Below are 16,708 nucleotides of genomic sequence, written 5' to 3' on the forward strand. Positions count from 1 at the left end.
CATGGGGACACTGGTAATCTCTGGAGACATTTTTGGTTGTCTCAACTTGGTGGGGAGGGGAAGGGAGTGCTAATGGCATGTATAGGTACTATGTAGAAGACAGCCCTCCCATTACAGAATTATCTCACTCAAAACATGTCAATAGTGCCAAGGTTCAGAAACCCAGCTATAAATAAATAACACTATCAACGACCTTGACCTTACTGATAATAGGCTTAAGAAGAAAAATCAAATAGTCATATCACTGATGCAGAAGAGACATTTGACAAAATATTATACCCTTCTCAGCAAACTAGGAATAGATGTGAACATCCTACACCCAGTAAAGTGCATCTTAAAAACCCCTACAGCCAACCTCATCCTTAATGGTAAAAGACTGAATGCCTTCCCCTAAGATCAGCAACAAGGCAAGAATGTCCCACACAATAAGGCAAAAAAGGAAATAAAGGACATATAGACTAGAAAAGAAGAAATAAAACTGTTCCTATTTGCAGATAAAACAATTGTCTATGTAGAAAATCTCAAGGAATTTACCAAAACCTCTTAGAACTAATAAGAGAGTTCAGTGAGGTCACAGGAGTCAAGATCGACACACACACAAATCAATCATATTTATATATCATAACAAGCATGTGAAAAATAAAATTAAAAACACAATAACCCCTTAGCTCACAACATATACAAAACCTAACTCAAAATGAAAGACCTAAATGTAAGAGTTAAAAAAACTATAAAACTTCAAAAAAAATAACACGTAAGAGTAAATCTTTGTATTAGCAATGATTTCTTAAATATGACACCAAAAACACAACCAGCAAAAGAATAAAATAGATAAATAGACTTCATCCAAATTATAAACTTTTGTGCTCAAAGGACACAATGAAGTAAGTGAAAAGACAACATAATAAATAGGAAAATATTTGTAAATTATATATCTGATAAGGGACTTATATCTAGAATATCTAAAGAACCCTTACAAGTCAATAATTAAAAGACACTTGCCAGCCACAAAAAAAGAAAAAAAAAAGGTAAAGAACCCAATTAAAAATTGGGCAAAGAGCCTGAACAGACATTTCTCCAAAGAAGATGTGCAGTTGGCCAAAAACAAAAAGTACACTAAAAGATGCTCAATATCATTAGTCATCTTGGAAATGCAAATCAAAGACACAATGAAATAATACTTCACACCCTTCATATCTGATTATAGTATGACTATAATCAGAAAGACATATATATAACAACAAGTGTTGGCCATGATATGGAGAAATCGGATCCTTCATCACTGCTGGAGAGAATGGAAAATGGTTCGACTACTTCAGTAAACAATTTGGCAGTTCCTCAAAAGGTTAAAAACATTTACCATATAAGCCAGCAATTCCACTCTTGGATACATACCCCAGAGAAATAAGAACATATGTCCATACAAAAATGTTTATACAAATATTAAAACAGCATCATTTATAACCAAGAAGTGTAAATAATCCAAATTTCCATCAACTGATGAACAAATAAATAAAACATGACATATCCATATAATGAATTATCTATTCAGCAATAAAAAGCAATGAAATAATGATATGTACTACATCAATGAATCTTGAACTCATTTTGTTCAGTGAAATAAGCCAGACACCAGTGACCTCATATTGTATAATTCCATTTATATAAACTATCCAGAATAGGCAAATATATCGGGACAGAAAATAGATTAATGGTTGCTAGAACTTGGCAGGGAGAATGAGATAGTTTAGGAGTGACAGCAAAGGACCTTCTTTTCAATGTAAAGAAGATGTTCTAAAGTTGATTGTGGTGTTGGATGTTCAGAAAAACCAATGAATTTTACACTTTTAAATAGGGTGAACTATACGAAATACAAATATAATTTATGACAATAAAGCTGTTACCAAAAAATAGTAATAATAATACCATTTGCAATTATCCCCAAAAGGGAAACACTTAGGTGTAAATCTAATAAAACATGTATAGCAGATATATTCTGCAAATTATAAAACCTGATGAAAGAAATAAAAGATCTAAATAAGAGACATACCATGTCCATAGATGGAGTAGCTAAAAACTAGAAACAACATAAATGTCCTTAAACAGGTGTATATTTAAACAAACTCTGGTACATCCATATAATAATCTACTCAGCAATAAAAAGAAATCAACTAGGGATATAGGCAACACCTAGGATGGATCTCAAGAGTATGATGCTTAGTTGAAAAAAGAAAAAAGAAGCAGCAGCAGCCTAATTAAAAACACATTGCATGATGATTCCATTTATATAATTTCCTCAAAATGACATAAGTTTAGAAATGGAAAACAGACTGGTCATTACTAAGAGACAGGAATTGGCGGGGAGCAGTGCAACTACATAGGGATAACACAAAGGAGATCCTTTCTGGTGATAAAACAGTTTTTTATACAAATTATGTTGTTGGTTAAACAAACGTATAAATGAGGACAAACTGCACAGAATTATACACATAAACATATGAGTGCATGTAAAAACTAATGAATACTGAATAAGAGTAGAGTAGTGACAGTAATGTCAACTTCCTGGTTTTAAACTACAGTTATATAAGATGCTATCATTACAGACAGGCTGGGTTACGGGTTCAAGTGACTCTGTACTATTTGTGCAAATGTTTGTGAGTCTATAATCATTTCAAAATTAAAAGTTAAAAAAAGACAGACCATATATGACAGACACAGTAAACATAACATAAAATAATATGGTAGAACTAAAACCAAACACATTAGTGGCAGCATTGAATGGTACCGGTGTATCAGTGGTACCAGTAAATGTACATCGGCTTATTAAATAACATGCTAAAATAAAAAGATTTTCAGATTGGTCCACCAAACAAAACCCAAATTTATGCTGTATATGAGAAAGACATAAAACAAATGATTTCAGAAAGGTAAAGACATACTAGCAAATGCAAACAAAAAGAAAGCTAGAGTTGTAATCTTGTTATCTAAAAAATATAGAACTCAAGCCAAAAAGCATTAAATTACATGAAAAACATACATTTTAATGCTAGTGATTCCACCTCAAAATGAAGATACAACCTAAATAACATAATCAATACCATAGATCTTATGGCTATCAACCTTTGAACCCAACAATAGAGAATACACCTTTTCTTCAAGCATTCATAGAAGTCACAAAAACTGAACATAAATTAAGCCACAAAGAAAATTTTAAGTTCCATACAGAGGAAATACTACAAACAACATTCTCATGTAAGAATGCAATAAAAACTAGAAATTAATAACAAAGAAGCCCTTCCATCTTCTTAAACTTTCTACTAAATAATTCTTATATCAAAGGAAAAATAAAACTAAAATTACATAATTTCTAGAAAATGATATTAATGAAAATACTACATACCAGAATCTATAGCATACAATTAAAGCAGTAATCAGGAGAAAGTTCATAACTTTAAATACTTATATCAATAGAATAAAGAGTGAAAATAAATAAAACACCGAACTAATAAGATTTTAAAAAGGAAAGCAAATGAGTAAAAAGAAAGTAGAAGAAAAACAAGAATTACAACACACACACACAAAATCCAGAACTAAAAAATAAGATAACTCATTGAAAAAAAAAATCAAAAAATTTCTAACTTAATAAAAAGGGAATAACAAAATTATGCAAAATAAAGAAGTTGAGAAATAACTACCGAAAAACAGAAAATTCAGTCAAATAACAGACTACTTTGTACAACTCCACACAAACATAAAAATCTTTTTAAATGGATAATTTCTGGAAAATGGAAAATTTTTAAGAGATAGATAACTTCCTAACTCTTAAAGACAGTACTAAAACTCTTTATTGAATGACTTGAAAGTGTAAACTGACCTATTTCCATGGAGGAAACATAACTTTTTTTTTAAGAACTACCACCCAAAAGGAGTCATGCCCAGGAGGTTTCACAGAGGAAATTGACCAAACATTCAAAGACTGGAAAATTAATTGCTACTTAAGCTATTCCAGAGCACGGAAAAAGGAGTAAAACTTCTGACATACTTTATTAAGTGAATATGACCCTGACACCCAAACCTAATAAAGAACACACATAAGCACGCACGCACGCACGCACACACGCACGCACGCACACACACACACACACACACACACACACACACACACACACACACACACACACACACAATGCCTAGCCAATCTCACAAATACTAATGTCATGATTGAGTGAGGTTTCTTCCAGCAAAGCAAGAACTGTGGAATATCAGAAAATCCATTAATTTAACTCACCATAAATAATATATTTATTGGAAAGATCTGGTAAGCAACACCTTAATCACATATTTAAACTCGGAACCATCAAGCTATGTACCTCCTGATTGCCTCAGCATCATCTTTGAAGTACATTCTTATGAAGAATGTTCAGTTTGAATCTACTCAAGCTTTTAGATGGAACTTTAAGTTTACGGGAAGTACACATAAACCTGAACTACCAAAATTAATTGATAAATTAACCAATTAAGCAATTCCACGATGAAACAATTCAGACAAAACCAGAAATGTGTTACATACAACAAGACAACTGGACTGGTCACTTCAATAAGTCAATGCCATGGGGAAAAAAAGTGGGAAGACTATCCTACATTAAAAGAAAACAAAGAAATAGCATATATAAACTTTTGACCACATTCTGTTCGTTAAAAAAAACGATCAAAGCCATTTTAGGACAATATGGACTGGATGGTATTAAGGAATGATTGCTAATTTTCTTACAGGTGATAATAGCATTGTAATTATGTAGAATACCATTATTTTAGGAGATGCATGCTGAAGTATATACGAGTAAAGAGTCATGATGTCTACAATGTTTCCATTTGATTCACACACACACAAAACCATACATATATACACATACATTCACATACAAATAAAGAAAAATGGCAAAATATTAACAACTATTGACTCTAGTTGATGTTGTTCATTTCAACAGTTGTTTTTGAGAAGTAGCACATAACTACAAAAATGCTTACTATTCAAGTACTAAAAATAAATAGTAGCATACTTGATTTAAAGCATCTTTAAAGCTTCATCTATCAGTAACATATATCTTGAAAATATATTTCCACAACCAATATTCACATTTTAAAATTGACCAGGAAGTTACAATCACCAGAAAAACTCCGTCGTTACTTATGGGCAAAATACAATAATAATACTTAACACATATATAACACTTACTGTGTGCCAGGCACTGTTCTAAGCATTTTTAAACATATTATCTCACTTAATTCCCTGAACAACCCTACAAGTAGATTATCACTATTTCCATTTTTCTGGTAAGGAATAAGCCATAGAGGTCACACAGTAAGTGGCAGAGCCAGGCTCCTGAGACAGATATTACAGCTCCAGAATCCACGCTTTAACAACCATGGTGCACTGTCCTCTCAGGTGGAATAAAACTCAAGTTTCTGACATTACTGACTTGATTTTGCTGAGGTTATAATATTTACCAATCCTTTGAGTTTAGTAATTCTAACAATCTAAAAGTATCATGATATAATCAAACCAAGAACCACAAAAATTTAAATACTATTATATTTACAAAAGTAAGAGTGACCAGGAGGTTTAAGTAAAAATTCAGTTATCTGATAAGATCTACTCATACTCTTACTAGGAGTATGTATACCAGGAGTATGTATACCAGGAGTATGTATAGTATACAGTTACTATAATAAACATTTTCATGACTGAAAGATTTTAATATATGACTCCATCTTGACTCTATAGAAAAAAAGGTAGATTTCTCACTAATAAAAATAATTATGTGGCAAACATTCTCTTATGCAAAAACTTTAACTTCAACTGTTTACCTGACTTAACAGCTACACAAGTTTGGAATAGTTTATGGAAATCTTATTAATTCACATGGAAAATTTCAGGTTAATAACAATCAAAACTTTTTTTAATGACAAGATGACCTAAAAATAATAATTGATCAGCTCCCATCATTGTGTCAATAAATAAATAATTGATTGATTGATTTAACAGAGGTCTCTCAATGAGCCTGAAGCAAAGTACAGATCTAGATGATAACAGCAAACTATTGTTAATTTTCTTAGGTGTTATAATGGTATTGAGGCTATGGAAAAGATCTTTCATTAGAATTTGTACGCGCCCTGTTTTAGTTAGGTCACATCATAGAATTCTCTAACTTTTTAGTAAACAGAGACTATTATTGCTCTATAATGTCAATCTTTATATAATTAATAATTATAAATGATAATATTAATATAAAATTAATTTTCAATCAAATATTTACAGAGCTAAAAAATACATATCTTGAATTATTTCTCATCTGTGAACTACAATAAGTGATAAGCAAAAAAAAAATTCTGGTTGGGGCGAGGGACAGGTAACCATTTCAATTAAATACAAAGATATGTAAAATTTTACCTGCTTTTTCTTTCAATCAGAATGGCCACATAAGATGCTGGCAAAGCGGCACCAAAGCCAGGAGACCATGAGTAGAATTTTCCAAGTATCTTCCTGAAATTCAAATTTGGAATTTTTGTATGAAACTCCTAGTTGGTCATTTCAGTTATTACAAATAGAAGTTTCCCTTCTCAGTCCACCCTCTCTCTAAATGTCCCATTGTACCTTAAATTCAACATGTCTAAAACCAAACTCATTATCTCCTCCATCCCCATTAATTTGCTCTCCCTCCTCTATTTTCCTAGGTTAATGACATCAACAACTACCTACCCATTTATGTTGGACATTTAGAATCTCACTCAACTTTGTTTCCCTTACCTCATCCATATATTAAGACATTCCCTTAAATGATTCCATACACAATTTATCTCTCAAATTCCTCTCAAACTCACTGTCCCTACCTTAGTTAAGTCCCTCATCATCTCTCATTAAGGCTGCTACAATAATTTAGTCACATTCATTCAGGCATTCCCTGATTCAAACCTGCTGGCTAAGCAAACTTTGTGTTCTCAATTTCCTTATATATTAAATGGGAATAATAATATTACCTGTCTCATTCCAATGTTATGAGGACTACATGAGATTATTTCCCAGCATCATGCAGAGCACATAGTAAGTACTCAGAAAGTGCTAGCTGTTACTATAGTTATTAATATTATTTTTATTACCATTTTTGATTTTTGTTTTCTCATTATTACTATTTTTGAATACATGACAGATATTCAACAAATGTTTTTCCTTCTTTGCTTCTACAATCTTTGACAACTTTTTCTTATGGCACTTAATAAAGTACTTTATATTTTTTAGTTTTATGTATATATCATTTTTCATTTATTAGAATATGTTTTTTGAAAGTAGGAATCTTCAAAGTGTCTCACACATTAAGAATGACATAGCTGCTTGGGATTTTTAAGAGAAAAAAAGAAATTTGGAGATTTTAGGCAACTTTTTTTTCTTTCAAAACAATATGTTTCTAAGAAAGGGAGAAACAGCTCATAAAAATAATAGAAATATCTGAACAAAGTTGGTCAACTGACCAAGGGCCAGGGTTCGATCCCTATACTGGCCAGCCACCAAAAAAAAAAAAAGTTGGTCAATTTCCAAATGATGCATTATACAAAAAATGTATTTATATACACACAGATGGGGATCAAGAATCACAGATAAAATGATCTTTGTAACTGAAGCTCAGATTAAAAAGGGTTAGAAAAGATACTGAGGACATATAACTTGGGTATTTCTGAAATGGACATCAAAAACTTTCTGCCTGAGAAGACTGGAGGTGGTTTTCCTTCCAATATAAAATTCACAAAGGACTTAAGTTACTGAATGTAAAAACTAAAGGAAAATTAACTCAATGAATCAGATAGGAGGAACATGCATGCTACCTTAATTTTAAGTATTTTATGCTTCCACTGTTAACAGTTTCACAGAACATAAAGAAATTTGCTGTGAGAGCAACTTACACTTACTGTAGTTTTTTAAACCTAAATTATTAATAACCTTATTCTTAGAGTTTTAAAAAGTCTTAGAAATTTTCCAGAGACCACATGATGAAGAAATTTCCTTCCTTACATAGATTTTTCAAGTAAATTTAAAGGCATGAATTGCTCGATAGTATAAAATTATTATCAATTATATTCTGCATAATCTAGAAGTTTATAAATATCAATGCTCTGAGAAAAAAACCTGTAAAAGAAATTATATTTTTAATTGCAGTTAAAATATACCTGTAGAACTACTTTGGACAACATCAATATGAGGATGTTAATATTTTAATTTGACAGATATAAAAAAACATTAGTTTGGGTTTTCAACAATCAGTGGAGAAAGATAAAAAAGTAAATATCTTACAAATGTGTATGTCAAAGCACTCAAAAGACTGAATTCTATCTCCATCTCTAATATATAAAGCATGCAGTATAGGTAATTTACATAAGACTGAATCAGGATCAAAAGTTCCAATGGTAGGATATACTAGGAGTTAACTTATTGTTTTATACATAAAAATGTGCACTTTACAGTCCTTTTGAAGTTTGCTCACTGCACATGGCCCTAACTTACGTCATAGACAGTTGCTTTGAATTCCTGATCTATAAAACTGAAAAGCTAAGAAGTCATGATCAACAACTTGATAAATATAGCACACCTCAGAAAATGTGCAGTATATTAAAGCATTTTTGCTTGACCAGTAACTTAAAGTTTATATCACATTTCGAGGCCAAGAGGCCCAAAGATCCTGGTTTTACCAACTTCCTTTGAGATAAATGTCATTTCACAGATAAAAGAAAAAAAAAAAAAAAAAAGAGGTGGTGACCTACACAACATTCATGTAAACATCTGTTTGTTTCCATTTGAACAAAAGAATCTGTATTAACTTCTAGTGGTGAATATGAGTACCAACCTTAAAATGCAAAAGAAAGCCATATACAAGGCCCCATTAGCAGTCAAAAATGAAGCAGATTGTAGAATCTCAGGGAGTAGCTTGTGTAAATAATAGTCTAATTTTCGTTTCCGAAGAATTGCTGCAATCTGGAAAAAGAAAGTTTATTTTGTTTAATCCAACCAACTTTTCCCACCTTAAATTAGCTCTTACATGGAAGCTACTGAATAAAAGCATATATTTAAAAATTAAAGTAAAAACTCTGGCATTTTACTGGCTCCTCTATAAAAATACAATTTCCTACACAAAAAAGAAGACACTTGAATTTACTGAAGATAAAATATACACCAAGAACTACAACATTGGTCATATGATGAGTAACCTCCACATCTTGAAGTAAGTATTTGTAATGCCTTAAAAACCATTTTAAACTGAAAAAATGGAATTTATTTTTAAATGGAAAAAATAAATTGCAATCCAAATGAAAATTGGATGCTGTAACAAAAACTACATTATAGATTTTTATCGGCCTATTATTATTACAGAACCTCAGTGATAGAAACCAAAAAAATTCATTCAGTTATTCAATCACGACTACTGTGTAAAAAAATCCTAGGAATACAAAAAGTAAAAAATGAAATTAATGATTCCTGGCCTCCTGGAGCCCATAAAAAAAAGACCTCAAAAACTAATATTAAGAATCCAGTAATAATACATGTACAGATGGGTACCATGTGCTACCAGAACACAGAAACAGGGACAAGAAGTTCCTGAACAGAAGGTTACAGAAGTTTATCACAGAAATCTTTTGTTTAAAATTCAACCTATTAGGCTTCATGACTCATCTTTTAAATTTAGACTGAAAACCTTTTTTTGGTGAACTTTGAATTCAAAAGGAAGATTTCTAGATTAAAATTTAAAAAGTCCTAACATAATTCAGTAATGGTATATTAAAATCAATACATAAAATCTAAGAATTAGTTGAGCACACTATTAATATAATGGGAAAAAAACAGAATATAAATAACATGCTCAAGATATGGATTCAGATATGAAAGAATAATTAAGTGTTAGTAATATAACACAAACTGCCGTGTCAATTTAGCACAGTAAGTTTAATATAGGATTAGGCAGAAATTACACAGAGAAGGGGATATGAGCTAGATTTGGAACAATAGTAGAATCCTCATAGGTCATGGGAAAGAATACAGTTCCATCAGGAGGGGGTGTAAGAAAGGGCAAAACTGACTCAAGAGCAGGAAAACTATAAAACTCTCCATTTACTCCCCACCTTTCTAGAGAGAACACTTTCCCTACGGTCAAGAAAATCTAAGGGCCTCTTATCAGTTCTTCTCTTACTCCACCTCCTGAAAGCCTCTGAAACTAACCATCTCCTACTTCAAATTCAACTGCCATACACAGGAAAAATAATGATGAATAAGACCTAAATCTTGCTTTCGGGAACATAAAATCTTGATAGGGAAATAGATACAAACAATAAATTATAATATGGCACTACCCGGGTAAAATGCCAGAATAGAGGAAGAAGAAACTGCTATAGAAACACATATTAGGGACTGACCAAAGGGAGATGGAAATGGGCAGGTGATGATGTCAGGAGGATTTAAATGAACCTTCTAAGATGGATCTTGACAAACAGGTAGAAGAAGTCTGACAGTAGAGAAGTTTCTACGGTTTCTGTGACAGTGCATTCTTTTCATTCACATTCCTTTGTTAGCATTTCTTCATCAGATCTCTACTCATTCTATACGTACTTTCTCCCACAGCATCAACTATAATCTCATTGTAGGAATCCCTATTATAACCCTAACTGTCCCCCAGGTTCTAAGTCCATACTTCAAATGTCTATTGGACATGGCAGTATAGATGTCCCACCCAAAAAAATCATCATGTTCAAAGAACTCCTTGTGTTCCCAAACATGTTTTTACTTCTGAGTTCCCTTCCTCAAGTTATAACATCTTGTCTACCCAATTAAGAACAAAATGTCAATGTCATTTTCAATTCCTCCCTGATCCTCAACCATCTCATCAGTTCTTATGGTCTCCTTTAGGATTTCTTATGGTCTCCTATAGCATCTTTAGGATTTGGAATTTAATATATCTTTCATTTCAGACTTAACAATGGGCAGAATTTGGTACTGTTATATATTCATGTAGTTACTTAAAAAAAATCCTTCTCCATTCCTGCAAAGGAAGAAATAAAACCGACCCTATTTGCAGATAACCTGATTGTCTACATAAAAACTGTAAGGTAGTTTGGCAAGGTCATAAGATAAAAGGTAAACATACAAAAGTCAGTTGTATTTCTATATAAAAACAATGAACACAGGGACACCCAAATTAAAAATAAAATAACATTTATAACCCCTCCAAAAAATGAAATACTTGGGTATAAGTCTGCAACACATGTACAGAATTTATATGCTAAAAACTATACAATGCTGATGAAAGAAATCAAAGAAAATGTAAATAAATGGAGAGGTATACCATGTTCATGGATTAAGAGAGTCAACATGGTAAAAATGTCAGCTCTCCCCAAAGTGATATGCAGGTTTGACACAATTCCTATTCCAATCCTGGAAAGATGTTTGTAGCTATAGACAAGATTATTCTAAAATTTATACAGTAAAGCCAAAAATCAAAAACAGCTTTAAAAAAATTTTTTTAAAGAATAAAGTGGAAAGAACCAATCTATCTGATATCAAGACTTATACATCTAAATGATTTTTGACAAAGGTGCAAAAGCAATTCCATGGAGGAAAGAGAGCCTTTTATACAAATGGTGTTGGAGCAAGTGAACCACTACAGATATAAATAAATAAATAAACCCCAACCTACATCTCACACTTTAAGCAAAATCAACTCAAAATGTATCACAGATATAAATGTAAAAAATAAAACTACAAAACTTTTAAGGAAAAAAAATTGGAGAAAATCTTAAGAGATGAATTTCTAGAGAATTATGTAGAGTAGAAAAAAACCAGTCCCCAAGGATTACATACTGTATGATTCCATTTCTATAACATTCTTGAAATGACAAAATTATAAAAATGAAGAAAAACTTAGTAGTTGCCAGGAATTAAGGGGAGGTAGATGAATGAGGGGAGCAAAATGGGTATGGCTATAAAAGTTTATAAAAGGGCAACATTAGAGATCCTTGTGGTGATGGAAATGTTCTATGTCTAGACCATATGAATGGCAATATTTTTGTTGTGATATTTTACTATTGTTTTACCAGATGATACAATGGGGGAAAACTTGATAAAGAGTCCATGGACTCTCTACATTATTTCTTACAACTGCATGTGAATCTAAAACTATCTCTAAAAAATGAGTTCGATAGTTTTTTAAAAGCAGTCATTCACATGACCAATGGGCATATGAAATGTTCTCAGCATCATTAGTCACCAGAGAACTGTACAATGAAATACTACTACACATACAAAATGGCTAAAATGAAAATAACTGATAATATAAATAAAAAGTGCTGGTGCGAATGTGAAACAACCTCAACTCTCATGCATTGTTGGTCAGAATGTAAAACTGTATAGTTCCTTTGGAAAACTATAGTATCTAATGAAACTCAATGTATACCTACTCTATGACTCCACAATTCCACTTCTGGGTATAAACCAAAAGAATTAAGTGCTAATATCACCCAAAAGACATATTCATAGCACTATCTGTAATTACAAATACTGAAACAAACTAAATTCCATTAAGAGTAAAGTGGATAAATTGTACCTATTTACAATATTGGTAGACCAAACTGTACCATCTACTGTGAGAAATGGAATGTCTGACACAAAACATGGGAGATAACCTAGGACCTTATCGTCACCATGCTGTAACCCAGGTGTTCCAACTTGGGTTCACAAATGGCTAAAATACTGATCCTCTCAGTAGCTGTAGCCAGGCCAGGCCTGGGATAACAGACCAAGGTGATCACCACCTCAGTTTTCCCCAGTGTGCCACACATTATTATCATTTTCTTTGTTATAAACCATGCTACAGCATGAAAAAGGTTAGGAAGCACTGATCCAAATCATCATTAGACATCATCAGACACCTTGAGAAACATTACATTTTATATCAAAGACTTTGTAATGTTCATAAGCTTTGACCAAATAATTCCACATTAATTAATTCCTTATGAATTTTTCAAACACACATGCAAAGATTTAGCTAAAAACAAGGTACATCATACCACTATGGTAAAAATATATATCTGTACTTATTTATTTATATTTATATAAACTGGTTTTAGGAGACTAATGACCTAGGGAAATTAATCGAAATATATAAAGTAAAAAGACAGACTACAAAACAATAATTTGTAATGAACGTATAGAACAAATACAAGAATGTTATTATGCATTGTTTATCTCTGAATGATAAATAATAGATTGTTTTAATTTTCTTCTTTTTGTTTTTGGATATTTTCCAGACTTTCTATAATAAACATATGCTACAATTTGTAATATTGGGGCGAAGGAAATAAGTGTGAGAAAGTAGGGATTAATTATTATAGAAAAAAATCTGAATAGGGAATGGGAATAATCAGCATATACAGTACAAAATAATCAGGAGAGGTGATTTTTAATCTTAACTCTACAACTATTTTTATGAAGGATCCTTGTTTAGATGCTCTTTAGATCTCAATTTCCTCATTTCCTAAATAAAGAGTTTAAATTAAATGACACAAAAGGGTCCATTTTTCCCCCTGGTAAAATTATATTTTTTTTTCTTAAATAAATGCTACTAAAAAAATTGAATATCTGTGTGGAAAAAAAAAAAATTAACTTTGACCTCTACCTCATACTATACACAAAATTAATTTGAGATGGATCATAGACTAAATTTGAAAATTATAAAACAATAAAGTACCTAGAAGAAAATGGAAGTGAATATCTTCACAAATATTCCAGTCAAGACAGAGGCAGCATTAAGCATAGTTTATGAAGGCAAGTATGGAGACCATCCTGACTAACACAAAGGCTACAGACCGAAGAGTAGGTGGGCCTCATCCAATCAACTGGAGACCTATTTGAATAGAACAAAAATATGAAGAAAGAGGGAACTTCTCCTGCCAGATTTCTTGAGCTGGGACATTGGTCTTTTCTGGCCTTCAAACGTGACTGAAACATCAGCTCTTCTTGGGTCTATAGTCTCCTGGTTCTCAGGCCTACAGACTCAGACTGGAACTAGGCATCAGTACTCCTGGGTCTCCAGCCTGCTAACTGAAGATCTTCACACTTCTCAGCTTCCATAATTGTAAGCCAGTTCCTTATTATACACACACACAGAGACATACCCAAATGGTTCTGATTCTTTGAAGAACCCTAAAACCCTACATCTGAATTGCTTCCACCATTTTTATTTTTAAGGTTAAAAGTATAAGCTACAAAAGCCAAATTTAAATATCTAAAACAAAATGACAAGAAACCAAGTATCATAGGCCAATATTTACAAATCTTTTTACAGTTTTCAAAACTTTTACATATGCAGTATATGATTCCCACAGCAAGCTATGAAGCAGTTAAGGCAGGATATCATCTCTAAATAAATGAGGACATCACACTATAAACTGTAGAGCAAAACAAAAACTTTGGTCTTGTAACTTACAACCAACACACCATGCTTGCCATATCAGATACAGACAACCCCTTATTAAAAACAAACAGACCAAAACACGAGGGCAACTTAATAGTATACTCGCACGTGGGAGGATACAAGCAAATCTTCAAGTTTTCCTTAACTGTTTATTATGATGCCTCTCTATGATAAAAACCATACCATCAAGCTTTAGTGATGACCATTAAGCCTTACATACCTTACCCATAATATCCTTACTGTCCTACACTTTCAAATTTATATACAAATTGACATAGGCTTTCAAGATAAACCTGAAAATATACTTAAGATACAATGGTGAGACAAAATGTGATCAAAAACAAGACTCAGACTGAGCCCCGCATATACTATACCCATATGAAAAATAGAAGGTATGCAGAATAAGAAGACCAGGTATAATAACTGAATCCTTAAAACAGAAGTCTAGCAAACTAAGAGTTCAAGGCCAGGAAATAGGGACAATTTGAGCAAGAGAAGAAATAACAGATATCAGGTGACTACCTTGACTAAAAAATACCAACTGCCTCACCATTTGTTGATATATAAAACTCCATTAACAGAAGGCAAAGCCATTCTCAAAAGGTTTAAACTGTATTTCAACTCATGCATAATGGACTAATTGAGGTCAGTAACTATTTGACAGATATAAAAATCCTTTACTATTTTTTGATAATGGGACCCTGACCACCTACTGAAACCCAACCATGAAATTAACCATGGGAAAAAGAGAAAAGAGCACAGAAAAAGAAGCTTAAAAGAGATGCTTAAACCAAAAAGTCTAAGAAACTTCACAATTTTGTCCAAAACAACCCTGCTTTACCTTTAAAGGACGGAAGACAAATAGAAGTTGTTCAAAATAGTTTTTCTAACATTTGTAACTAAAACTTTCTCACTACTTAGCCCTGCACACTAGAATGGGTCCTCTCCTAACACACTCTAGTAATACCCTATACACCTCCTTAAAAGCACTTACCACAGTTGAAATAATTTTTTGTGTGTATTTCTTCTATCTTCCCCCATAAATGTAGCTTCCGTGTTCCCCCCACTCGTGTATTTCTGACTCACTGTAAGCAATCTGTAATCTTTGATGAATAACATGAGGACAGGAAAGAGAGAATGAAAGGAAATGAAGATTCAGGGTAAATATAGTTACGCTACACTCCATGGACTCTACATGAAATTATGGGCAAACCCTGAAATTCAGGCTGGTCCTGGTTAATTCAGTGTCCCCTGTGCTTGGGAGTTTCTGAGATGAAGGTCTGAAAAAAAGAATCCCATGTCTATTTTTTTCAAGGTTTAAAAATCAAGACTGATCAGAATAAGCCACCTTTCACTACTGCCAATAGATACAGAATCCTTCAAGGAAACTCCCCAAACGTACTAACTACAATCCAAACTACAATTCGAAGATACAGTTGAAATCAAGAAACCAAAGCAATCTAACATACGTAGTGCGTCAAAAGACTATACAAAATAAACGATAAGGAGTTGTAAACACTGTAATGTCAGTATTCTTATAAAATGAACCTGCTCAAATCTGATGATACTTGATCTAGCACTCTTCCCTCTTTAATACTTTTTTCCCTGGGGATGGCCAGTTAGCTCAGTTGGTTAGAGCACAGTGCTATAATACCAAGGTCAAGAGTTTGGATCCCCATACCAGCCAGGTGTCAAAAAAAAAAAAAAAAACTTTTTTGGCACACATAAATTCTTTAAGGTCCATTTTACTGCATTTATAGAATATCTTTTAATGCTGCTGCAAGCAAAGTTAGTTAAAATCTACATTTATTCATTTTGATTATTGATTATTGATTCTCCTCAAGCATAATTATAAGGAAAGAATTTCACATATGGTTTGTAATATCAATTTGCAACATGAATTTGATTCAATAATTAATCAGGCTCATTAACAAATACTTATCAACTATATTTCTAGTATCCAAGATGAAACAGATTCACATTACATGAAGGAAAAATACACAAATCTCAATCTTACAACACTTTTTTAGAGAATATCAATGAGCAGAAAGCAAGCTAAGATTAGAGATTAATCAAAAGGCAATTTAAAAGTTTGACTTAGGGTCAACAGAGATTCAAACAAGTCTTTAACACAGTACTATATTATGATAACTGAAGAATACTGAACCTAAAATGTTTTAAGACCCATTATCATCAAAACA

At 32.3% G+C, this 16,708-nt stretch overlaps 1 protein-coding gene across 2 annotated transcripts in view; it reads right to left on the reverse strand.

Moving 5' to 3' along the window:
- Positions 1-16,708, reverse strand: part of TMEM135 (transmembrane protein 135) — a 261,356-nt gene that overhangs the window by 236,814 nt on the left and 7,834 nt on the right. The window contains exons 2-3 of one of the 2 annotated variants that reach the window (XM_063093467.1): positions 8,895-9,022; positions 6,452-6,544 (exon numbers count right to left, since the gene is read on the reverse strand). The exons of the other annotated variant lie outside the window; for it this stretch is intronic. Coding sequence (XP_062949537.1) covers positions 6,452-6,544; positions 8,895-9,022 — 221 coding nt within the window. The remainder of the gene's footprint in view (positions 1-6,451; positions 6,545-8,894; positions 9,023-16,708) is intronic. 2 annotated transcript variants of the gene reach the window in all.

Source organism: Cynocephalus volans, chromosome 4, assembly GCF_027409185.1.
Source record: "Cynocephalus volans isolate mCynVol1 chromosome 4, mCynVol1.pri, whole genome shotgun sequence".
NCBI classification, from domain to species: domain Eukaryota; kingdom Metazoa; phylum Chordata; class Mammalia; order Dermoptera; family Cynocephalidae; genus Cynocephalus; species Cynocephalus volans.